The sequence below is a fragment of the Theropithecus gelada genome, chromosome 10, assembly GCF_003255815.1.
Source record: "Theropithecus gelada isolate Dixy chromosome 10, Tgel_1.0, whole genome shotgun sequence".
Classification (NCBI taxonomy): Eukaryota; Metazoa; Chordata; class Mammalia; order Primates; family Cercopithecidae; genus Theropithecus; species Theropithecus gelada.
Genome location: NC_037678.1, coordinates 72,778,104 through 72,804,450, shown reverse-complemented (window position 1 = coordinate 72,804,450; position 26,347 = coordinate 72,778,104). Strand labels below are relative to the sequence as shown.

At 44.9% G+C, this 26,347-nt stretch overlaps 1 protein-coding gene across 3 annotated transcripts; it reads left to right on the top strand.

Annotated features, from left to right (window-relative positions):
- Positions 1–392: 392 nt before the first annotated feature.
- On the top strand, positions 393–25,586 carry NSFL1C (NSFL1 cofactor). 3 transcript variants are annotated; one of them, XM_025399040.1, is made up of 10 exons: positions 393–1,337; positions 3,628–3,725; positions 9,500–9,574; positions 12,059–12,064; positions 12,647–12,812; positions 13,450–13,542; positions 14,619–14,728; positions 15,129–15,266; positions 21,917–22,081; positions 23,842–25,586. In XM_025399040.1, the coding sequence occupies exons 1-10, from the start codon at positions 1,233–1,235 to the stop codon at positions 24,002–24,004; spliced, it is 1,119 nt and encodes a 372-aa protein (XP_025254825.1). In that variant the 5' UTR covers positions 393–1,232; the 3' UTR covers positions 24,005–25,586. The 3 variants fall into 3 exon arrangements, with proteins under 3 accessions (XP_025254825.1, XP_025254826.1, XP_025254827.1); XM_025399041.1 differs by lacking the exon at positions 12,059–12,064; XM_025399042.1 differs by lacking the exons at positions 12,059–12,064; positions 13,450–13,542.
- The last annotated feature ends 761 nt before the right edge of the window (positions 25,587–26,347 follow it).

Sequence of the window (26,347 nt, the reverse complement as noted above, 5' to 3'; positions counted from 1 at the left end):
CTGAACAAAAGAGAGAAGGGGTTTTTATCCCTAATGCGGTTAGTCCCTGCTTCTGTGTCCTGTTCCCATTGGCTGGGGCTGGACTGCACAATCTAAGCTAATCCCTATTGGCTAGTTCAAATGGAGCAGAAATGTGGGCTACAGTGGTAGGGCAACCGGTTTCGGCGGGAAGAAGAGTTTCCATAGCACTGGCAATTGTAGCGAGGGTATCCAAGGGAACAGATGTGGGTTATAGATTAGGACCCGCGGGAAGGTTGTTTACCCTAACTAGGGGTAAGGAGGTACAAAGAACGAGGAAGTTAGGCTTTGAAAATAGAGAACAAAGAACAAGTAAGCTGAACAAGCCCACTCTTTGGAGAGGAACTTACTGTACCTAACAGTGGCAAGAAGCAAGAGGCAAGATGGCAAAGAAGCTGAGGACCCAGAAGACAGGTTTGTGCCTGAGAAGGTGGCCTTGGAGCAGAGCCCCAAAGAAAGCGGAGAGAGCGCCTTGCCCATCGGTAAGGGAAAGGTGCTCCAGGCACAGAAGCAGCTAATGCAACGGCCCAGAGGCAAATGCACCATACCTGGCAAGTTCCAGGAACAGCAAGGAGGGCAAGGCGCCTGGAGCAAAGGAAGCTAGCGGATCCCTAGATGAGATGGAGGAACTGGCCCATTTCTCATGGGTCCTGCAGGCAGGCCCTGAGACAGTCTTTCATGCGGGGCGAGATAGCCAGGCATGGACGTGTTGTGAGCGGAGGCCTAGCCTGTTCAAGGTCTGAATTTTTACCCCCAGAGTGTAAGAAGCAAGGGAGCAGGGACTTTGTTTTGCTCCCTGCCATATCCACAGCCCTAGAAAAACATCGGGCCATTGATAGCTCTCAGTAAATGCTTGACAAGTAAGTGAATGAACGAATGCATAAATTAATGAAATGAGGGCTGCGTCAATGAATAACTGGGAATCTGACTCCTGCAGGGATCCTTCAGCCCACAGGTGTATGTAAGACCCGCCCCGCCTCTCATCCTTCGGGCTCCCACCCACGCCGTTAGGCTGCGGTTCGCGCTGCAGTCGCCAGAGGGCGCGGAGCGGCGGGGTTTCCCGCACGGAACACTTTGCGTGGGGCACCACGTGGGGCGGGGCTGCGGGCGGGCTCCCACCGGCTGGGCTTCGTCGACCGGCAAGCGGAACGCGGCAGCTGGGCTTGGGCTGCGCGGCGGCCGCCGGAGCGCTTTGGGAAGCGCACTGGTCGAAGATGGCGGCGGAGCGACAGGAGGCGCTGAGGGAGTTCGTGGCGGTGACGGGCGCCGAGGAGGAGCGGGCCCGCTTCTTTCTGGAATCGGCCGGCTGGGACTTGCAGGTAGCGCCGCGAGGCGGGCTGTGTCGGGTGGGCCGGGGACTGCTGGGAACGGGCGCCTGGTGCCTTAAGCCCGCGGCGGCCGAAGCGCACAGTCATCCCCGCTCTACCGCGGCCCGACCCAGGCCTCATGGTCCCGGGACCGCTTGTCACGCGTCGCCTGCTCGGCTTGGGAGTGGGGGAACGCGGGCCAGCCCCAGCCAGTTCTGCCGTGCCAGTTTCACGCTGCCTCTCCCGCTTGCCGCGTCAGCGACACTTCGGGCACTGCAGCAGCCGGCGAGGAGAGGGAGCGCCTGGGGGCGTGGCTGCCGCGCCGAATGTCTGCCGAAGGCCAAGCTGGTCCGAGTGAGCAGCTCTTGGGTGAAGCCCCACTCGGGACTAGGTGGCCGCTCATTTCTACTTCCGAAGTCCAGCCCGGGAGCTGAACCCCGCCCCGCCTTCCTAATTGCTGGGAGAATACCTCTGGGGTGGGGGCGCAAGGTTGGAGCTTCTTCACCTTTCGTAGTTAACTTATCTGTAAAATGGGAGTCTCGTGGAAATTACTGTGTAGTTCATTGGCACGTACTAAGTATAAACTAAATACTCGCTGAGAAGACTTACGCTTCACGAGGCAGGGATTTTTGTACACTGATGAATTCCCAGTGCCTAGAACAATGCCTGGCACATAGTAAGCACTCGGTAATTAACTGTAGAAAGAATTGCATAAATATTCTTGGCCAGCCTCGTCTTAGGTAGATGATGATGATGATGACTAATATTTATTGAGTACTTACTATGAGCCAGGCGCTGTTCTAACTGCTTTACATGTCTTTTGTCATTTAACCTTCGCATTTTGCCACTGAGGTTAAAGAGGTTAAGTAACTTGCTCAAGGCCTCACTAGCTACCAGGCAGAAAAGGTAGAAGTGGAACTCAGTTCTGTATGATTCCAAGCAGACAGAGCCCAGGCTTTAAACCACCATGTGCCAAGCACTTTACGTAATATGATTCGTTTAATCCTAGCAACACTGTGAGGTAAAGACTAGACCCATTTTATGGATGAGGAATTGGAAGCACAGAGGGGAAAGAATTTTCTCAAGGTCACATAGCCAGTAAGTAGTGGGGTTGGAATTTGAACTGGGTCTGCTGCCAAACGTAAATTGCTTCCCAAACATAAGAATTAGGTAAAGCATCACACCTAGATCACACCTAGACACAATGGGAAGCCTCTGTGCTGGGCAGAAATAAAAAGTTTCTATCTGAAAGACGTAAAAGCACACAGTGTTGTGACCAACAGATCTTCTGTCTCGTTCCCCTCACATTGTAGTGGGGAAACTGAGACTCATGCATGTGACTTGCCTGGCAGGAACAGGACTTGAAGGTAGGCTCCCTGAGAATGCCAGTTCACTACATGTCCTGAGACAGCACACTGCCTCCCAGCAGATTACTTTTATCCCGTGACAGCTCACTGTCTCCTGTAAAGTTGGTGACCCTGAGGACAGGAGCGATGTCTGTTTCATCTCTGTGACCTCAGTGCTTTCTTGTGTTTGTGCAAAGCAAGTGATTAGTAAATGCCTGTCTGTTGAGTTGGTGAGCGAGATGTCACAAATGACCAAAAGATTCCCATATTCCTTCTGTATGTGTAGACCTGGCATGCGAGTATGCATAAATCGTAATGGATTATCTCATCCAGTGTGCAGGTTGGTGAGATAGGTACCCCCATTTCACAGATTAGGAAACAACTTGAAAGAATGGAAAAGTAGCAACCTGGACTGACTTCACAGTTCCTGACTCCTGTCTGTACTGGAAACGCTTAAGAGTAAGGGTCTGAGCACACTAGCAGGGATGGAACCTGGCTCCACTCTTTACCAGTTGTGTAAACTTGAACAAATTATTTTTAATTCTCAGTGCTTCTGTATCAACTATAAAATGAGATGATAATAGTACTAATAGCATAGAGTTCTGTGAGGATTAAACAAATTAACGTATGTAGAATGCTCAGAACAACCTGGCACAATGCTCACTAAATGTGTGCTACTTTTACTAGATCACGTTTCTTCATAAAATGAGAATGAGGAGTGTCTTCCACCCCAGCCATTCTTACTGCCTTCTTTTCACCGTAGTGGGTGGAATTTGTTTCAGTTGACACAAAGACTAACAGTTGAGCTGTTAACCTTCTGGTCTAATTTTCTTTGGCCCATGGATGCAAGCTACCTTGTAAGTGTTGGCCATGTCTGTACTCCTTTGTGCTCAGAGGAGATATGTGTTAGGTGAAGGCCTGTTTAAGGGTCCCAAGGTACTACCTCTCTGTTTCAGATCGCGCTAGCGAGCTTTTATGAGGACGGAGGGGATGAAGACATTGTGACCATTTCGCAGGCAACCCCCAGTTCAGTGTCCAGAGGCACAGCCCCCAGGTAAGGGCCAACTTCAATTATTGCTACATGAGTGTTTCCAGCAGTGAAGAGGAGTTATTTTCTGACCAGAGGGTTCAGGCCTGGGCGTGTGGACCAGGTCTGAATGAGAAGGTTAGACTGAGTCAATGGGTAGTACTTCCCAGCAAGCCTCAGTCATTTCCAGTACAGAGATGCATGACTTTTAACTGGGTGTGGTTTATGGTTCAATTCTGGGGGAAACCACAAATCTACTTTTAAGACTTTTGAGGGTCTTTTACGTATGTAATATGAGGAATGACCACTGCAACTCTAAAGTTTTTAAGTAAAAGCCAAAAAACTTCCTTTCAAGGGTGCTATAGATGTGAAAGATTAGGCAAAATGACTTTAGGAAAGCTGTTTTGATATTTTAGAATGCCCATTACCTTATTAAGAAGTCTTGTACAAAATAAACCTGTGTAACCCACCCTTGGCCAAGTTGATTAGGGAGACCTTGTCTTACTAGGTAAAACAGTGTTAACCTTTGTGATCCCATTTGCATCCCCTGTTGCCGCCTCCCTGGCTCCCGCAGCAGAATGCTCCTGTGCTCTGCAGAGTGAGACAATGCTGGTCTTCCAGGAGACAGGCAGGGGTGCTTCCTGTAAAGGTGTCTGAACCTTTACAGAGAGTGTGACGGCAGAGGTGTCTCCCTTCTCTGCCTTAGCCTGATTGCTTCTACTCTCTAGTGTATGTTTAAGCCAGGAAATTTTATTTGGGTTTGAATTCAACCCCAGAATATAACCAATAGTGTTTCTTTGCCATGAAGTGGTAAATTATGTTTCTCTCTAAAAGCAACTGAGGTTTAAAATATATTTCTTCCTTTGAAGAAGGAGCACTAACCCCAGATCTCATTGCTTTATTAACTTCTTTCACTCACTCCCATCCAGAGAAAAGAGGTAGGAGGAAAGTGATCTTGTAACTGTTTGCACGTGCTAACCTATGAGATATTGGTGATGGCACATCTGGGTATTACTGCTTGGGACATGTTGTTAGGGTAAGTGCTGTTCTTGCAGCTGCTAGTAGAGATGGCTAATTTTCTGGGGTATGAGTCTTTGACAGCCACCTTAGGGTGTTGTTGGGATGTTGGCATGTCAGAATTATACAGGGGGAGAGATTGAAACTTAGTCTCTAATGCCAGTTACATGTTTACTCCTCTCTTTTCTCCAGTAGTCCCAAAGTTCTATTAAGGCAGTGGTTTATTAGCATGGGCCCAGGAGCCTGACTGCCTTGGTTCAAATCCCAGCTCTGCCACTTAAGTAAAAGCTTTGTGACCTTGGGCAGGTTACTTAATGTATCAGTTCCTCATTTTCCTTACCTGTCAATTGGGAATGATAGTGCCTACCACCTAGGAGATTGAATGTGCCTACCACATAGGAGATTGCTACCACAAGCAAGTAGAACACAGTATGTGTTGTTATTGTAATTTTAGTATTATCATTTTTAGCATTCATTCTCAACCTGTTTTGTTTACTCTGTCTATTCCCCAACAAGTATGTTTATTTAAGAATAGGCATAAAAGTAAAAGAATCAAGGACAAAGGGTTTAATATTAGAACTGAAGTGAGTAAAAAGACTGGACACACATTCAGTCCAAGAGGCATTGCTTTATTGCTCTGTTAAGGCTCAGACTTGGTAGTAGGCCTAGAAAAGAACTGAAGACAAGAAAAAGGGAGGGAGGAGGATGCAGTCTGTTGCATGGTTGTCCTTATTGAGGAGGAAAGCAAATGCTGGGACTACACTCTCAGGAAAAGCCAAACTTGTGCTAGCACCTCAGAGGAATTCTGTGTGGGATGTGCCTCTGCTTCGACCTGGGTGTTGCAGGACAGTTAGCCAGCTGCTGCCTTCTCCCCATCCCCCACTTTCGACTTCTCACATACCCTTTTATGTTGTCACTGCTGCCTCAGAGCAACACCCGACTCTAGAATAGGGATTCTTAATATGGAGCCCCAGAACCCTAGGAGGAATCTATGGAATGGGCGTGAGAAAGTCTCTAAATTATTAATACCTGAAATTACAGGCAAAAGTTTGTGTACACGTTAGCAGGTATCTTTTGTGGAGTCCATGGCTTTTATGAGATTCTCGAAGGGCTGACAGACATAAAAATGTTACCATTGCTATAGGAGACAGTTTAAACTCAGTAATAACAGCTGCCATTTATTGAGTATTTAGGAGTCAGGCACTGGATTAAGCTTTTACATGAACACCTTTTTAGTCCTCACAGCAACCCTTTGAGGTTAGTACTGTTGTTAGTACTGTTAGCACTGAGGTTAGTACTATTCCTGTTTTCCAGATGAGGACACTGAAGTTGGGGTATCTTTCCAAGATCACAGAGCTAGTAAAACAAAGATTTAAATGTAGGGTTGTTTCTACATTCAGCATTTCAGCTCTCAGCCCCGACGACGTTCTGCCTCTTCTTGTGGACATTCAAAGTCCTCCAGAGTTTACCCTGGACCCACCTTCCTAATCTGACTTCCGTATCCTCATTTCTTAAATCCTTTGTTCCAACCAAACTGATTTCTTTGGTGCTCTAATTATTCCTTATTTTTGGTTCTCCTGCTTTTGTTTGAGTCTCTCATCTGGTCAGGTGTGCCCACTCTCTTGCTTTCTGCCTATACAGATCCCATGCATCCTTCCATGTTCACCTCCATCCCCACTCCTCTGTCGAGCGTGTTATTCCTAACCCCGTGACCAGGCGACATGCCATAATTCTGTTCCACAGAACCCGAATCACAACTATCACTCCTTCAGTTCTTTGACTATATCCACATACTACTGGGTGGCATCTCTCCCACATTGCCCTGAACTCTTTCCCTGATACTTAATTTTTCTCCCCAAGTAAATTGTAAGTTCCTGGAAGTGGGAGGGCTAGTATTTCAGGAGCAGTCACCATCCTTCTAGCCATATTTCTCACCTGTGTTCTCTTCTGATACTGTTCAACAGCTTTGAAGTAGGTAAGGTGCTCACCATTTCGCTGGTCAGGATGCTAATTCTTAGAAAGGTCAAGTAACTTACAGCTGCTGTTACCACAGATTCACGGCCAAGTCTGCCTAAGTCCAAAGCTGCTTCTACTGCCACATGCTACCTCCCTGCCAGCACCTCCCACCCCTGTATGCAGGGTCAAGCAAGAGGTAACAGTTTCTTCCTTTTTTCCCCCCTCTTTCATCCAGCAAAAGTTATACTTGAAACTTTCAGGGACTACCATTGTCTGATTCTCTAAAACTACATTATCCAATAAGGTAGCCACTAGCTATTTAAATTAATTAGAATTAAGCAAGCATCATTACTCATTTGCTCTAACCACACTTCAGATGCTTAATAGCCAAATGTGACTAGTGGCTTCTCTGTTGGACAGTGCAGATAGAGCATTTCCATCATCAGAGAGAGGCAGAGCTAGGATAACCAGATTAAAAACAGAAAATGTCATCTGATGAAGGAGCTTTGTGCCACTTCAGTATGCCAGAGTAGCCTGGGAGATAGTTCTAATATTGAAAAATTGAACTTTCTGAGATATTTAGCCGATTTATAGAGACCATAGGACTAAAGTATTCAGCAATTGGTGATATCCCTAGGACACCCATGCCAGAAGGTAACTGAAAGCATTACTCCAGACAGTGGTTCTGAACTTGAATGTATGCCAAAATTACCTCAGGGGCTCCTTAAGACTAGATTGTTGAATACCCCTTCCAGAGCCTCTGATTCAGTAGAATTAAGAGCGGCCTGGGGATTTGTATTTCCAACAGGTTCACCGTAATGCTGATGCTCCTGGTCCATGACCACACTTTGAGAACTGCTACTCAAGAGTAGTACTTAAATGTGCCACACCATGCAAAAGACTTTCCGTGCATCAGTACCCCACCTGTACACAGAAAGCCCATAGGTTGATGCTGTGATTATCTTATTTACATGTGAGAAAATGAGAGCGTTGAGAATTTAAATAGCATGTCCAAGATCACAGGGTAGGAAGCAGAATTGGGATTGGAACCTGGTACATGGACACCAGAATCAGTGTCGGATACCATCAGAGTCTGGGTGTATGAGTTTTGGGGGAAAGAAACAAAGCCATAGCCAGAGCAAGTGATTTGCCCAAGCAAGTATATTTGAAAGTTTAACAACAGGGAGATAGAAAATATTTTTTTCATAGATGCTCATCCTAGCCTAGTCATTGTAAGAAACTTTAGGCTGAGCCTGTATGGAAAATTCCCTTTGGGAAGATGAATGAGTGGAACTAGTACTCTCAGGGTACTAGTAAAGATCTCATCACTTGGATCCTTTTGAACCATGTCATATCGAGTATCAAGGAATGCCCAGGAGGCTGTTCTCAGGAGCCAACTCATACAGGGGAGCTTATTTGCTACATTGATTGGTTTTTGTCTTCTCACTTCTAGTTGATGGAACCTCAGATCTCTTCTGTCCCCTGATTGTCTCCTTGAAATAAATGTTCAAGACTGAACTGGAGCTTTCTTCCTAGTTAACAGCTCATTAAAGCCTCACTAAACCTGTATTACTCTCTGTGTTAGTCTTTTCTCACACTGCTATAAAGAACTACCTGAGACTGGGTAATTTATGAAGAAAAGAGATTTAATTGACTCACAGTTCCATAGCTGTACAGGAAGCATAGCTGGAGGGCCTCAGGAAGCTTACAATCATGGTAAAAGGCGAAGGGGAAGCAAGCACATCTTCACATGGTGGCAGGGGAGAGCATGTGTGAAGGGGGAAGTGCCACATACTTTAAAACCATCAGATCTTGTGAGAGCTCACTCACTATCATGAGAACAGCATGGGGGAAATACACTCACATGATACAGGTCCCTCCTCCAACATTGGGAATTACAGTTCAACATGAGATTTGGGTGGGGACACAGAGCCAAACCATATCACCCTCCTTCTCCCATATTGTATGGAAGCTGCTTTTTTCCCCTAAGAAATACAGAATTTTTTTTTTCATCTTGATAAAACTTGTGTCTTATGATCCTTGAAAAACTAAGCCTGTTCCTTGAGGACAGATCTAAACTAGGTGGAAAGTGGCAGTGGAAGATATTGTCAGAGAGAATTAACCCTTCTCACGCTCATTTTTAGTTGTGCCCATCCCATACAACACTGCTTTTTTCCTCAAAATCAATACTACTACTTGACTATCCTGCAGCAGAAGTAGACTGGGGCTTGCTTTTCCTCCAGTGCTGTCACCCACATATTCATTCATTCCTACTTCTTGACTATGTGTCCTTCCTTCAACTCTCTGGTCTCTGTGCACTGTGTATGCTGCTTTCCGGTAATGCTACACCAACCCCTTTTCCCCAGGAGCCCCATCCCTGTGACTGTCCACTAGTTCTTTGGCAGTTGGTCCAAATACTTCATTTTTCTGCAAAGCCTTTCTTGCGTTCCTCTATTCCTTCCCACTGTCTGTACTACTTAACCCTTGTACTCATTTTTAGTTGTGCCCACCCTACACAACACTGCTTTTTTTCCTAAATATTAATAAATACTTTCTAGTTTTTATTAAAGCCAGGACAGCTTAAATTGGGATTCCATTTTACCTCACGATAGGACTTTCTAATTTATACTCAGTCTGTGTGACCTTGGAAAAATAAATGCCACATTATTTTATGTGCAGTCTTAGAGGATTAACCTGTCTCCACATAACATCCTCCTCCCGCCTACCAAAAATCTAACCTCAGTGTCTTCACCTCCTTAGCTGCTGGTGATGAGGGTTACCTTTCTTAATGCTCCCTGAGATCATTTTGCTCCTTTCTGTGTCTCCAGTGATAATAGAGTGACATCCTTCAGAGACCTCATTCATGACCAAGATGAGGATGAGGAAGAGGAGGAAGGCCAGAGGTGAGTCTTCTAGATGGGATCTGGGGGACAGTTTACAGGGAAGTTCAGGGTAATGTGTAAATCACCTAGAACAGGACCTGGTAAACATATTCGGTTATTGTTAGCCATTACTACTGTGGGCTGGTCTGTGGGTTATATCCTAGGAAGTCTCTTCTCCCTGTAGCTTAGAAGTGACCCCTGTTCTGTTACTTAATGTATTTATTGAGGAATATTAGGGGAGGGAAATAAGGAAAAGATCTAGCAGTCCCACTTTTTGATATTGACTCAAAAGATCTGAAATCAGTTTGTGAAGAGATGTCTATGTTCCCATGCTCATCGCGGTGCTCTTCACAGTAGCGAAGTTATGGATCAGCGTAAGTGTCTTACCAGCAGATGAATGGATAAAGCAAATGTGGTATATATACACAGTAGGAGTACGACTCAGTCTGTGAAAAGAAGAAAATTGTCATTTTCAACAACATGGATAGAGAACGTTATGCTAACTAAAATAAGCCAGGTACAGAAACACAAATACGGCATGCTCTCACATGTGGAATCTAGAACAATTCCAATCTAGAACAATCGGCAGAGTGTGATTACAGAGGCAGAAGGGAGGGGATAATGGGGAGATGATGGTCAAAGGGTATAAAATCTTAGACAGGAGGAATATAGTTTGGGGCTTTTTTTTTTTTTAGATCTCTTGCATAGCATGATGAATATAGTTAATTAAAGAGCATGTACATTTCAAAATTGCTAAGTGTTAATTTCAAGTGTTCTCACCACAAAAATTTTGAGTATTTGAGGTGGTGAATATGCTAACTAGCTTGATTTAATCCACTTCATATTGTTAAAGCATAACATCACTTTGTACCCCATGAGTATATACAATTATAAACTGCCAATTTACAATTTTAAAAAATAAGGAAAAGAAGGAAAAAGTTATTCATTATATTACCATCCATACGTAACCAGATATCCATTTTTTGGTATATTTCTTTCCAGCTTTTTCTTTTTAATTTAAAAAACATCATGTAAAAAACAGAATAATAGGCTTATAAGTGTATATTCCCTCAATAGACATGCACACATCTGTTTGTTCTTAACCTTTAGGAGCATTGTAATAAAAATATCCATTGTGGAAAATACAGACTAGTATGATGAAAAAGTCTTAAACTCATCTACCCTTTGGTAACTTCGGTTGATGTTCTGGCATATTTCCATCCAGTCTTTGTTCCGTATATAAATATGGTTTTGTTGAATCAATGCTACATCTCAAACATTTTCCCATGTCATTAAAATCCTTCATATGCCTTTTCATATGCTGTAATAATAATCTGTTATATGGGATGCCTGACATTTAGGTTATTTTCAGTGTTTTACTACTGTAAATACCAGTGCTATGAACATTTTTGTGGATTAATTAACCACATTTCAGATTTTTTTTTAGGATAGTTTTTAAAAATGGAAATACCAGGTCCAGGGCATGCATATTTTTAAGGTTCTTGATCACAGGCTCCCAGTTCTGAAGCCAGGGCTTTGAGATCCCTTAATAAAGACTTTGACTTTCTGGTCCATTTAGCAGAACTTCATCTACCTGGAATGAACAAGAATGAACTGGCTACAACCTCATTTCATGGGTTTTGGTTCTCCACAGGATCTGCCTCGGTCTGTCAGACATTCCTAAGGAAAATTGTATAATAACTATTACGGGAATGCAGTTATCTCATCATGGTCAGTCTTTGGAGAAGTGGGCTGAGAAATTACATGTGTTCTATTCTGTATTTTCATTCCTATTGTGACCTTCACACTGCCTCAAAACCTTCCTTTTAGATTCTCCTGGATATGAGAATATATGTTAATTTTAGGGTTTTACACTCCTGAGTGAAACACAGTGTCATCAAGTACGTGAATGCCCAGCTCATAAATGACTTTCTCATTCTCTTCCCACCCAGTCACATCCTCCAGGCGATGACCTTCCTTTATTTCACATTCCGCTTACTTCCTTGACCCCTCAGCATTTCAGACTGAAAGGACACTGGTACTGTTGTCCTTGTCAGGGCCTGTGGCTTTGCCTCTCGTTCCCTGATGAATGTCAGGAAATAGAAGGCTGAGCCTAATGTTTATAGGTTCTCGATTTTTCCCCCTTGGGGACAAGCTGTTGACTTAGCTCTGACTAGGAGTAATAAGGAGGCAGTGGGGCCAGGCTGCATGACAGCTGGTTTTCAGACCCATATAAAAAAGTACTAATTTTATTATCTCAAGCCATGCCTGGCCTGTTGCAAAGCCCAGTGTGGGTGTCTTGGGGCTTGTATTTGAGATTGGAGCTTCTCTGACCTCCAATACCCTTTCCTCAGGGGCCACAGTGTGTGTCACATGAATGGCAAGGTGAGGTGAGGCTTGGGGGAGCTCCTGGTGCTGTGTCACACCACCTTACCTGTGTGCATTACTCTGTGCTTGTTCTTTTGCATACATCTGCTGATTTGAACCTCACGGCTCTGACTTAAGGAGCAGGTAGGTAGGGCATGTGGTCCTTCCCTCCCATTTCAAAGACAAGGAAAGTGAGTTACAGAGTAGTGCACTGGCTTACCCAGGACACACAGTGGCAGAGCCAAGACTGGAGCCTAGCTGCTTGTACTAACCATGCCAGTGCCACCATTAACCCTGAGTCTCTAGTGGTGGATACTTCTGACTATGGCTGCAGTCACTGTCTCCTGGAGAGGAGCTTGGCCACCAGATTGATATTTCCCAGCTGAGACTCTCTCCTGAGCTGATAAGCTGTTTTGCATGCCTGGAATGCCTTTCCCCAATTTGTTCATCTAATAAACTCATCCTCATCCTTAAGACTCGGCCCAGAAGACACCCTTATAGGAAGTCTTGGCTATCCTTCCCACCCAGTGTTCCCTTACTGACTTCTGTTGCTGCTCACACTGCATTGTACCTGCTTGCCTCCTTCCATGTGTTCCCAGCTAGCCAGTAAGTTCTTTAAAGACAAGCGTTGTACCCTTTGCCTCAGTGTGCCCAGCACCAACCTGGCACATGCTCTATTCATGTTTTCCATGAGTGTTTCATGTTAGAGGTGTATTTTGTACACAGGTTTTATGCTGGGGGCTCAGAGAGAAGTGGACAGCAGATTGTTGGCCCTCCCAGGAAGAAAAGTCCCAACGAGCTGGTGGATGATCTCTTTAAAGGTGCCAAAGAGCATGGAGCTGTAGCTGTGGAGCGAGTGACCAAGAGCCCTGGAGAGACCAGTAAACCGAGAGTGAGTATAAGGGTCATTGTCTGCCCACAAGACTGAGATTCCAGAGCTGGGAATGCCACCTTCTTCACCTCGGTAGTGACTGATTTTTTTTCTTTTTTTCATGTGCTTACTTGGTCTTCTGTGCAGAACGCGAGTGTAGTTTCTCTCACCCTTTAACGTGGAACCAAGATTTGGGGCAGAGTTTTCAAACCTATAGCCTATGGTCTAGATTGGGTTCTGCATACATGTTTTGTTTGGCCTATCCAGTTTGACTTATTTGGAGTTTTATTTTGTTTTACTTGAATTAATAGTCATCTATTTTATATAAAATAGGGATTTCTGTCTCCTTTGGGAATCCTGTACCCAAATTCCTACATGGTCATGGTTAATGAGAGTTTAGTAGCATCTGTTTCCTTTAGCCAGGCACTGCCCCTTCCAGCTCTTAGCCCAATTCTGGCCACCTGATTCATTTACCATACTGCCTGGCCATGTAGGCACTGAGTCTGATATCAGAGAAAATGCATCTAGTAGCTAACATGCTTGATCAGGAACCCATTCCTCTTTCTTCCTCTTACCTAAGATATATATATCATTATATCTGAGTAACCCTTTTACCACGGACCAACCTCTCAAATGTGTATGAACTTGTCCCTTATAGCCATTTGCAGGAGGTGGCTACCGCCTTGGGGCAGCACCAGAGGAAGAGTCTGCCTATGTGGCAGGAGAAAAGAGGCAGCATTCCAGCCAAGATGTGAGTGTGCATCCACCTTGCATGAGGGAAGCCTGTGGACTGTTCTGTCATTTTTCTGAAGGGATTGGTTACATATTGTGCATGAACCAGCAGCCTCTGAAAGGGAAGCTAACAGACATAGTGCCCTTGCTATGGTTCACGAACAGAGAGGCTTACTGGAAAATCAAAGGCAGCTTTCATGGGTGCTGGGTGAGAGAGCTGGTGAGAACAGGTGGGGAAAGGGATGGGCAAATGAAGGAGTTTTTTGAGCAGCCCATGGATCTCAGGCAGAGGTACAGTGTATCTGGGGTTCTTTAGTGATGTGAGTATAGCTGAAGAACTTGTCTTCAGACCCCCAGAGAAGACTTAACACCAATTTTTTTTTCTTTTTTTTTTTTTTTTTTCAGTTTTCCTCATTGTCCACTATTTAGCCCTGTGCATAGGGTCCCCCTCCCCACAAGTGTAATCATACACACAATTTTGAGTCTTTTTTATTCAATATTATACCACAGACATTTTCTTGTAGTCTTGTGATCATTGATTTCTATAATATGTTTTAAATAATTTTGGGTTTTATTCCAAAATAAAGTCAAGCAAGAAGAAAATAAACATTTTATCCTCCAAGGCAGCTGCTAATGCATTGGTTTTTAGCCTTCTAGACCCTTTGCTGTGAATGTGTATGGGAGTTGTTGTTAACAGAACTTGTAGATAACATTTTTAATGACTGTGGAATAGTCCACAAGCAAGATTTGCCATGGTAGTTTAGTCGGACACTCACTGCATACCAAGCACAAGCAAAGCGTCAATTGGGTCACCTGCCCAGAGCCATCTAGCTAGTGAGTGGCACAGTCAAGATGCAGCCTCAGCTCTCCTAAAACAAAACCCCTGCTCTTAGTCTGTGCTAGATCACCTTCCTATTCTAGGTTAATGCTTACTTAGTTTGCTTGTTGAATTGCTTATGCACACATGTATATATGTGTGTCTATGTGTGTTTTGATAGTAGCAACATTGAGAAATAGTAAAAACCTGCTAATTTGCAAGTTCAAATTGTTATGCTTACCAGATCCCTGGTAACTGTTTACTCCCTGTCATCACAGGTTCATGTAGTATTGAAACTCTGGAAGAGTGGATTCAGCCTGGATAACGGAGAACTCAGAAGCTACCAAGATCCATCCAATGCCCAGTTTCTGGAGTCTATCCGCAGAGGGTGAGTGAAAAAGCCCTCCTCCAGGTCCCAAATCAGCAAGTGGATAGCAGTTGGGAAAGAAGAAGGCAGAATGTTGATTATTTGTGAAGTAAATTGTTTGAAGCAGATTCAGCATAGTTGAGATACAGATTCATAGATCTGCTCCAAAAACCTTGTGTGTCCATTTTTCCCCTTTGGGCCTGAGGCAGACCTAAGTGGCCAAATAAGAAATAGGTGTTGGCCATGGCTGAGCAAACAAGAGAAAAGGTGGAGGCAGACAGGTAGCCACCAGAGTAGCCTGCTCCCTGGAGAAACTCAGCAATTTTCTCTGTGGGACTGAGAGGTTTCTTCTCCCCTTTTCTCCATCACTGTCATTTCCATCTTCTCTCTGTGGACCCCAGCATGGCCTTTTCTCCCACAGGGAGGTGCCAGCAGAGCTGCGGAGGCTAGCTCACGGTGGACAGGTGAACTTGGATATGGAGGACCATCGGGACGAGGACTTTGTGAAGCCCAAAGGAGCCTTCAAAGCCTTCACTGGCGAGGGTCAGAAACTAGGCAGGTAAGGAGCAGCACAGGTGAGAGCCAGACTATGTCAGTCACACCTGCCAAACCCAGCAGACCCTGTGTATCACTCACTTTGGTTATTAGCTCTTTACTGTTTACAAAATACTTCAAATTGTATTTCTATGGGAGGAACAGTGTGGAGAACATGGACTTTGGAGTTAACAGACCTGAGTTTATATCTCTGCTTCTTCACTTTCTAGCAGTGTGACCTTGGACTGTATAGCCTCAGTTTCCCCAACCATAAGTTGGTACTAATAAGAGTCCATACCTCCTAGGATTATTGTTGCAAAGAATAAGTGAGCTGATACATGTAGAACATTGTTCCATAGTTAGCAGTCAATGTAAGCAGAGAGTGTAACATAATTGCTACTATGGATCAGTAATCTAGGGTGTTCAGGGAAGGTGTCATCTCCTTGATGGCTTAAGGCTGAAATGGGGATTCCAAGGGGAATAAGGAATTACAGTCTCTCATCCAGCCAGGCCTCGTGGTGGGTTGCTCAGGATGCAGGGACACTCAAGAACCTTGCTGCCCCTTTGCAGGCTGGTGTGCCACCGTTATGGCAGCTCAGCAGCTCTTATTTCTACTTATTTGGCCCTTCCTGACACTCACTCTGCCACTTGTGACTTTTTCTGTCTTGTGTCCTCTGCCACTGCCTTCTCACTCCTGTACCCTCTACTAAGAGACATTCTTTATCTTCTATTCAAACCCTCTGATGATATCTGATTGGTTAATAGTCACTGGTATCCCTCATACAGTTTTCCCAGCAGACTCTTGGCCAACCCATAGGTAGGCTGCCTTCTCTCAGGATCCACTTAGCTTTGGCCAAGGCCATGGGGTCACCTGATTAGTGTTCTTCAGAGGGAACTGTGCACATGGTAGGCATTCAGAGCATAGTGACCCTTCTTGCCAATATGATCCTTATTTTATAGAGAGAAAGCTGAGGCTCTTGGACATTAGGGGCCTGTCCTTGTGTGTGGTCTGTGTTAGAGCCAGGACCCCAGGCCTTCTGACTGGCATTCCTTCCTGCACTCCTGCACAATGAGACATCCTTTCTAACCTAGATCTGGCAGTTCTCAAAGTAGGTACTGCCCTTGCTCACCTCACTGTCTTCAGGGATCAAAGCTTGGTCTTCCAGCAACCATGCCCTCTGAGCTTCTGGCTGGCCCTCTGCTAGAATCCCTTACCTGCCTATTGACCATTCATGCCTCATCAGGAGCAAGGGTTAGAGCTCAGGGTATTAGATTTAGCAGACCCAAAATAGTTAAGTCATCCCTATTCTCATCATTTCGTCTACTGTGTCAAGGGCCGTGGACTAGCCCAGGACAGCTAGTCTTACAGAGTGTCCCTGTCAGTTGTGATGAGCTTTATAGGGCACCTAATTTTCTTTTTCTTTGATTATTAAAGTGATACATGTTCATCTTAATACAAAGTGCAGATAAAGAATAAAAGCTGTCCTAAACCTAACACCCAGAAATATCTGGCAAGTGTTTCTTCTCTTACTCATTTGCATGTGTTTGTAAACATGCTGTTTTATCACCTGCTTTCTGCTTTATCTGTGAAGTATGGCTGTCATCCTATATCAGTGAGTTTATTTCTACACTTTTAATTATAATGCTTACATAATTTTTTAGCCCACAAATGTGCTGTAATTTAACCAGTCCCTACTGTTAAACATTTAGGCAGCTACCAGAATTACAACATTGCAGTGAATATCTCTAATTAAATCTTTGTATACTCTTTAATCTTGGGCTAGACATAGGATTATTGTTTCAAAAGGGCTTCATATTTTTAAGATGTCAAATTGCCGATCAAAAGGTTATACTTTTTACGCTCACTGCCAGTTACAAGGGAGGCACTTTGGGTATGATTTTATAATACTAACAGGAAATGCTTCTACTATCGGAAAGTCTAACCATATTATGTGTGTGAAACTCTGCATCTCAGAAAATTAAAATATCTTTAAATAGTCTATTTTAGCATGATAGAAATAAATATTAGTGTGGAGAATAAGTACAAGATAGAACTTGATATCACCATGATGTTTATCAACAAAGTAAGTGTTCACTGCCAGTTCCACTTGCATTTTATTTCAGTTCTGGCTTTTTATGAAAACTTAGCTTAAAAAAAAAAAACAGCCACAGTTTTATATAGCTAGGTGAGATGGGACTTTAGCTTTTCAGTCTAAATCAGGACAGCTGCTTTAGTGTTTTCCCATAAGTTTTACTACATTTTTCATTGTCTTGTGAACCAAAATGATCAGAAGCCAAAAGTTCAAGAAAATTTTCTCAGATTTGCTTCAAAAATCAGTCATTACTGGGCTTTTTCAAAATCTTAATTATCTGGGAAAATGCTTCAAGTGAATGAATAAGTTGTCTCGGTTCAAAGATTTGAGAAAATTCAGTTGTATTAAATGTTGTTTTAGTAAAAGGCAAAAGGTGTATACAATTTGAAGAGAAACCAGAGAATTTTGTTGTTGTTTTAGGTTTGACGTTAGTTTGTTTGGGTTGGGAGCTGATCTGAAGGTTCGAATTGCAAACAGCAAGAGTGCACTTGAAAGGAGGGGTCACTGCTGCTGGAAGTGAGCTTTAGCTGCTCCTGTGCCGTCTCTAGTGGTTATTTTTGTGGAGAATATGACTGGTCTCAGGATTTGTAATAGTGGCAAGAAAGTACCGAGTGCCAGTTTGTTCCCACTGTAAAGACAGGAGGAGTTGGGTGATTCAGGCTCTTGGATTGAGACTCATTTTCCCCATAATTTACTATGTTTGCAGGGAGACACCAAAAACACTATTTATAGACATCTGCTCTAACCTTTCCTGCCTGTGAATCAAACAGCTGCAGATGGCCAGCCGCTCATTGGGAGCAGTAGCCCAGCTGTTGGCAGTTCTCAGGAAGAGCTGACAGACCAGCTCCTTTGAACAGATGTATGTGGCTGCCCTGCGGGATGATTAGAGCACTATGGAACTAATGTTGTTTAAATGATGTGCTCTTTTTATTTGAAGAATCAGGAGGCCTGGTCTTCAGTTTTCTCCTCCTCTTCTACTCCCTATCCTCCTTGAGAGCAGCACAGACTGGGAATGCCTGTCAGCCACTTACAGCCCATGGGCAGCTGATAGCATTTCCAATGGATTTAGGTCCAGAATTGAGGCAAATATAAGTGGGGCAGGACCTTGAAGAATGATAGTAAGTGGCTGGTCGAGTGTTTTATGTTGTTAGCTAAGCACTATGCAAAGTATTTCACATGTTTTATCTTCTTTAATCCTGTTTTGATCCCCATTCTAGAAAGAAGGACCCTGAGACTTGGTGAGATCCATATTGCTGGCCAGTGCAGAGCTGGGTCCCTCCAGTCTCTGCCCTTACCTGCCAACCTGCATAGCATCCTGGATATTCTTGCATAGCCACATAGACATTTGTTTGTGTTTTTAGTATGTGCTGGGTACAGTGCATGTTTTTAGTTATTTTCTCAACTATCTGGGAAGTTTTAACTCTGTTTTTTTGATGAGGAAACTGGGTCTTGAAATCCAAGCCTATATCTGTCTGACTGTAAGGCCCAACAGGAGAGTGGGACAGTGTGAAGAGCACAGGATGGAGAGCCAGACAGGTCGGATTGTATACTGCCTCCTCCGTGAACCAACACTGGAATTTTGGGCAAGTTGCTTAACCCTGTTGTGCCTCAGTTTCCTCATCTGTAAAGTGGAGATGATGAATCCCTACCTCATAGGCTGGGGGTTAAGCCTGTGGGTTAAGTAATGTGGGTTAATACATGTGAAGTACTCAGCACAGGGCCTGGCTTAGGAATGGGTGCCTCATAAACAGTCACCATATTTATCAGGCCACCCTGCCTCACCTAATTTTCAGGGAGTGTGTAAGAGAAACAACCAGTCAGAAGCAGCACAGCCAAGTCCAGGCATCAGACTTTCCTCATCTCTTCCAGTGATGAGCCACCAGCCATCTGCAACAGGACGTGCTGGGAAGCAAACCCAAACAGCAACTGCTTCCTTGTGTGGAGGATTTCCTAAATATCAGGCCTTGCATGCACATTATCTCGTCTCATCCTCAAAACAGAACAGCTCCTCATTTTACACACGAAGACAATGAAGCCCCGGGAAGTTGTGACTTGCTTAAGGCCACACTGCTTGTTTAGTTTAGTGGCAGAGCGGAGGCCAAATGGTAGGTGGCATAGCTCCAAAGATTGTGCCATTTCTCTAGCGTCACACCAACTCTCCTTAATAATAGGGACAGTAGAGACTGCTTCCCCCTAAAAGGCATGGAGATGTGGTAAGGAGAGTATCTCCATTTTATAGAAAAGGAAATTGAGGTGCCAAGATGCTCAGTAACTTGCTGAGGGTCATCAGCTCGTAAGTGAGGAATGACACTCAAGGAGAAGTTTGAGAAAGCATTTTCAATGTAAATATTATTTTTTTTAAAGTAAACCATCCTAACTGTAAAGCTTAACAAAATCCTGGCTGGTGGGAATACACAGAATATATACTGAAAGAAAGCTTGTTTATTGCATGAGTTTTTAAAAATGATCCATAGCATGTGTATCTGTTTTCTCATCTATAAAATGGAGATAACACCCATCTACACCCATCTCAAAGGATGGTTGTGGTGATTCAGTGAGGTCATGACTGAAAGCTCCTTTAGACAATCCCTGCACAAAGTCGGTGTAAATGTCACTCCTGTTTTTTCTACTCTCCACCCCATTGCCTGAATAGATATCAACTATTTTGGCTTAACAGCTTCTTTCTCATTTTAGGCCTGACTGAAAATGTTATAGTTCCCTTTCTGGCAGGCAGTGTTTTCAATGAGTACATGTACTTTGAATTATTGTAAATAGTTGAGGGACAGGCTGCCTGAAGTCTAATTGGAGAGTTGACCTAATGTCTGTGAAACTAATGAACAAAACAAGATAGTGTAGATCAGGAATGTCTAGTCTTTTGGCTTCCCTGAGCCACATTGAAAGAAGAAGAATTGCCTTGGGCCACACATGAAATACACTAATACTAATGATAGCTGATGAGCTAACAACAACAACAACAAAAAAGCAAAAAAAAAAAAAAACTCATAACGTTTTAAGAAAGTTTACGAACTTGTGTTGGGCTGCGTTCAAAGCTGTCCTGGGCCGCATACGGCCCATGAGCCATGGGTGGTTGGAAAAGCTTGGTGCAGAGCTTAGGCATTTACAGGTATATGAGATTTACCTCTTCACTATTTCCAAGCAACTCTTGTGGCCTATGGTGGTGTCATTTAAACTCTGTGTCCCAGCCTACACTTTTTGAGTCCCACATGCTGTGTGACTGATGCATAGAAGCAACTTCTCTAGTGCTAGTAATGTGGGCGACATTCTCTTCTGAGCTCTACTTTGTAATTCTCTAAGTCCATATTTTTCACATTCACAGAAAAGAATAAGTTCACTTTTCAGTCATTCTTTAATTATATGCTTCAGGGCGGTATTGAACTGTGCAGTTTCTCAAAACTTTTAATGTGCCAATGGCCTCTGAAGCTGCTGGTGTGTTATGTGGCCTTTCCCACACCTTCCTTCCTATGGAACACACTTTGGAAAGCACTTTCAGTTGGATTTGCTCTGAGTACCATTTTTGGGGCTGTGAAGGGGGAAGGGTAAGGTACAAGAACTGATCTAATTAGAGGCTTTGAGGGGAAGCGAAGGCTTATCTAATGGCCTTGCTTCTTTTCAAAGGTCTAGGTCAGGTCATCTGCTAAGAGAAAGACTGGGAGTGAAGTGAACAGGTAGTTTGGAGGAGAGAAGGTGGCTCCATACAGTTGTGGAGAAGTGGGAGTCCTTGTGCATTTTGTGTTTGTCAGCCATCCTGAGTGCATTATGCAATTTTCCCCTTTAATCCTCACAAAAACTGAGCAAGGCCTATAGCCTTAACCCTTTAAAAATCTAATTACTACCTTTGTTGAAAGTAAGCATGTTTGAGTAATTCAAACCCTGGTCCATGTGATTCTGAGATATGAAATCTAACACTGGCAGACACCGTGTCCTGTTCATTGTATGATGAATCCCAGCAGTACCCAGCACTTGACTGGCTTTTCAGCGCCCTTCAGAACTCTCTCCCCTGCCCTCAATAGTGGATGTATGAGTACAGACACACATATGAGTGAGGTGCACTAGGTAATGCAGGCCTGAAAATTCCATCACAGAGGAAGAATCTGGACTGCTTCGCCTGCAACCTGCCACTCACCTGCCAGGCTGTGCCAAGGCTGCCTCACCTGCAGACTTGGAACACTCCCCTCTACCACTCCATTGAGACCAAAACTGACCCTGGTCTATTATGTCTTCTAGCCTTATGACCCTGTCTCTCCCACCCTAGGCTGTCCTGCTTTCCTTCCTTCAAGCCCTTGTTCAGGTGAAGACACCAAGGAGGAAAAAGGCCGAGTAACTTGCCCACATTACTCAGAAGCAAGAGAGCTAGCAATAACATATGAAACATATGACTTGGGGTTTGAAGCTAATTCTGCTGGACCACAAGGGCACAGTTCTCCCTGTCTGGGTCAATAGCTCAGCAGCACCAAACAATGACAGGAGCATAGCAAATGCTCAGTAACAGTCCAAGAGGGGATTCCCTTTTTGCCAGGGGCCTTGTTTCTGCTTGTGTCCTGATGCCATCGTCTCTCCTCAGCACTGCCCCCCAGGTGTTGAGTACCAGCTCTCCAGCCCAACAGGCAGAAAATGAAGCCAAAGCCAGCTCTTCCATCTTAATCGACGAATCAGAGCCTACCACAAACATCCAAATTCGGCTTGCAGACGGCGGGAGGCTGGTGCAGAAATTTAACCACAGCCACAGGTACCTTGCATTGTGTGGCCTTGCTTATTCCAGGAGCGTCCTCTGGGACTCACGCGAATGTGTGGGAAGCAGAGAGCCGTTCTTCCTCCTAAACACCAGCAGGCACTCCATGCTTTCCCCAAAACAGACACGAGAGTGGTAAGGAATACAAGTCTGAAGCCTTAGGTTCTGGTCCCCACTTTTCCATTAGTGTGGTCAGTGACTATTAACTTCCCCCGCCCCCGTGTGTCTCATTCTTCATCTGTAAAATTAGGGTATTGGATTTCTCAGGGCTTTTTTAAGCTACCAGACTGTTCAGAGGAAGTCTTATTCTAAAGTCCTGTGAAGAGATCAAATTAGAACTGCTGTGGTTGATAGAGGAGAAGGGGTTACAGTGCCAGCATCCCACTCACCTGGCTTCCTCCACCTCCCTCCCCACAAGCGGCCTGTGAAAACTACTGGGCCAGGAAGATCTCTTCTAGATCTGGCTGTCAAGAATTCTGGGAATGCCTGTTCTACATCTCAGACCATCTGGGCTGGATCAGTTCCTCCTTCATTTTAAAGATGGGGAGACTGAGGCGCAGCAAAGGGAAGAGACTAGTAGGAGAGGTGCTAGAGGACTGTTGCCAGTAAATATATTTGGTATCTCCTTTCTGTAGAACAGAAGTGTCTAAATTTTATTGGTCATGAACCAACTAAGCCAGCACCCACATGTGGGGTCAGTGAATTGTTTGACAATTATTGAGTATCGACTGGGCTCGCCTGTGAGTAAAAGCGGGAGACAAGCCCCAGCTATGAGCCAGGAGCATCTAGAGCCTGTTCAGACCTCCTTCATCAGGAACCTTCATTACACTCAAGTGTCTGGTGGTTAAGGGAGTGACCCATCCCAGCGATGTGAGTTACTTGCCTCAGTTTCGTTTCACTCATTAAGCCCAGCACACTGCTGCCCACTCCCAAGGTGGACAGCCCATGCAGAGCTTCGCTGGGTGACAAGGCTTGGTTTGCTAAAAGTCACAGGCAGAATCCTGCAGGTCCACGCCCTTAGATGTGCCAAATTGTAAGTTACATAGATTTTAGGGGCTTGGGGCAAAAAGGAAACTTCTGTTTAAGTGCTGTAGGGAAGGAGGCATTGTTTCCAGGTGGTTTCATTCTCATATGATCTCCAGGTTCAGAAGACAGGCAGTGTCTGGAGAAATGATTCCTGGCCCTGAGAAGTTGACCATTAATTTCTGACAAATAGTTTGTGATTCCTGTGACATACAAAACAGACATATACCGCCCTTATGAAATTCATGAGCTGCAGGAGGAGACACTAATCAGATCATTCCATAAATGTGGAAGGAGGGCCAGGGATGGAGATAAGGAGCTAAGGAAGGCTGTCCTGAGGAGGTGACATTTGATCCAAGGCCTGAGTTGTGATTAGGATTACAGGAAGGGGATCAGGCAGGGGGGCCTCTGGAAAGAAGGACCCAAATGTGGGAAGAGAGTATGGCCTGATGAACCAAAAGTGGGGAGAAGAGATTGAGGGGAAAGAGGGTGGTATAAAATTAGGCAGGCCTTGGGAACCCAGTAGGGTTGTTGATGTTTATGTCAAGGAAAATAGAAACAGCAGTGAAGGACTCTTGGCAAGAAAGGGACATGGTCCCACATGCCTGAGCGTAGCTTTCGCTGTTCTGTGGAGAAGGTCAGGGAAGGGGAGTTGCGAGGTGTTTAGCTTTCCACAGGGCAGGGGTGTGGACGACAGAGGAGGGCACTGCTCACCACTTCCCCAACTCCTGCAGGATCAGCGACATCCGACTCTTCATCGTGGATGCCCGGCCAGCCATGGCTGCCACCAGCTTTATCCTCATGACTACTTTCCCGAACAAAGAGCTGGCTGATGAGAGCCAGACCCTGAAGGAAGCCAACCTGCTCAATGCTGTCATCGTGCAGCGGTTAACATAACCGCCCAGCCAGCTGCCTGGCGTCCCTCCTGTGTTTCCCATGGCCAGTGGCCATGCCCCATGAGGATCGCCCCTCCTGCCCCCTTGTGCACACCCAGCAGTCCAGTGCGACGTCTCCTCCATAGCTCTGGGTTCTTAGATCTTGGTTGGACATTTGTTTTCTCCTTAGTTGCATTTCCTGGGTTTTTGTGACGATCAATGGACTTTAATGAAAAAAAAATAAAAACAACCAAAAAAATTGAAGGAATATCACCAGCATGTTGTACGGAAACTCTCCCACTGAAGCAGGCTTTAATTGCTTTAAAATTATATTTATTGGGGCCTGTGGGAGGAAACTTCCTTCCATCTTCTCTACATAAAAACTTGTGGCACACAAGGCTTATTCACTAGTGTGTCCCACCTGCCAGCCCCAACGATCACTGGAGGAAGGAGGGGAAATGTGTTGAAAGAGGCTTTGCCACCACTTGTTCCCACGAGAATATATCACTTGCCCAGATAAAACTGGGCAGCAGCCAGAGTCCCCTAAAAGTGGGAAGTCAGAGCTACATGCACACAGTGTCTTCAGAAGGTGAAAATAAATACTTCCCTGTGCTCCTTTTACTCAACCCCTGGGAAATCCAATCTTGCCAGGCCTTGGCCAGTTGAGATTCTGTTCCACCTGCCTGCCTGGCCCTTTCCTCCGTCACATCCAGTCTGCTCGCCTCCTGGGTATTCTTATGGGCTCCTTTATGGTTTGATTTACTCCATGTGCAGAAGTCTTGCGTGGACCTAGGAGGTAGGTGGGGTATTTTTTTCACTAGGATACAGCTCATGCCAACCCAACCCAAGTGAGTTCAGAATCAGGGTATCTTGCCCTAAAAGATAAACAGTCAAAATGCCACCGAGCTGTTCACTAGTGATGTGTGGCAAATCAAATCAACTGTTGAAGAAGGGGTGAGTTTCCTGTGCTACAAGCATCTGTCACTGTTGGTACGTGCAGGAGGCTTCTAATGGGTATGTTTTGGAAGTGAGTGTCACTACTTGGCTTTGCTTAGCAGATTCTGCTTCACAGTTGTTCTTTGACCTGCTGACTTGTGACTTGCAGAAACATAGGCAGTAGTCCTAGCCTGGTAAAGACCCTCCATCACCCTCATAAGTTTGCTTCCTATGCAGGTTTGGAAGAGGAGGCCCATTGGGCTCTTGGATGGAATCCTTTCCCCTATTAAACAAACCAGAGACTTAGAATCAGTGCTGACTCAGGATCTCCTGGTTTGGAATCGTAATGTGCCTCGATCCTCTTTCCAAGCAGGCCTCACCAGTCTTTCTGTTTCCTGCTTCACCCCTGCAATGAGCCAAGAACCAACACTACATCCACCTAGAACTGCAGAAGGGCTTGTGGTTTCAACCAAGACCCATCCTGAGCAAGGGACTTGGCTTGGTGCTTTTGATCCCAAAGTTCCCACACTGGCAGTGACCTGCTGGGGCAATGGCATCTGTCATGGTGTTTTCTCCAGCAGGTGGAGATTACTATGGAACCTACATATGGGTCTGGAAAAACTGTACACTGTTGTCACCTTGAACATTAAAAACCAGAATGAGGACAATGGACTTTTGTACTTTCTAATGGGTTGCTTTGACGGAAACTACAGCAGCCAGCAGAGGTGCTTTAGTGTTTCACAAAGGTCCCACTTCACAGGCAAAACCTTGAGCCCCAGTCACACTGCCAGTAAGTGGTAAGGTACTGCCTGTTGCCATCCAGAGCCCACATTCAGCCTCCATGGAGTGCAGTATACACTCCATCCGTAACTGCCAGGCCCATGTACATACACTTGACCTCCCCCCACCTCCTTCTCACAGTGTCTGCGTAATTAGTATATTGCAGAAGAGATTGTAAAAACACCCACTTAAAACCTGTATCATCTACAGTAGTTTGCAAAGGGCCCCCAGCACCTCTGGGAAGTAAGCAAGGCAGGTGATCGCTTACCTATATTGTTGATGCAGCTACCACAGTTGAGAGACAGTCCCTCTGACCTTGGACCAGGGATCACATTGGTCTGGTTCCAGGCTGGGGAAGGATGTTCCTAGCCCTAGTTTTCTGTTTTGGGCAGTCTAGATGGAAAGGCCCATCCACCCAGATAGGCTTTCACAGGTTTAAAAGAAAAAGCATAGCCACTGGTTCCGGGGCTTCTGAATTCAGTTCTCAACTGGGGCATTTTGAATCTCCCCAAAAACTGATTGGTAAGAGAACCTCCTGGCATTAAATGGGCCAGGCCAAGGATGCATGTCAGTTCATTGGACATGCCTTGGTAGATATCCAAAATTCATCAAAATGAAAAAGGCAAAGTAATTGTCATGATGCCCTTTC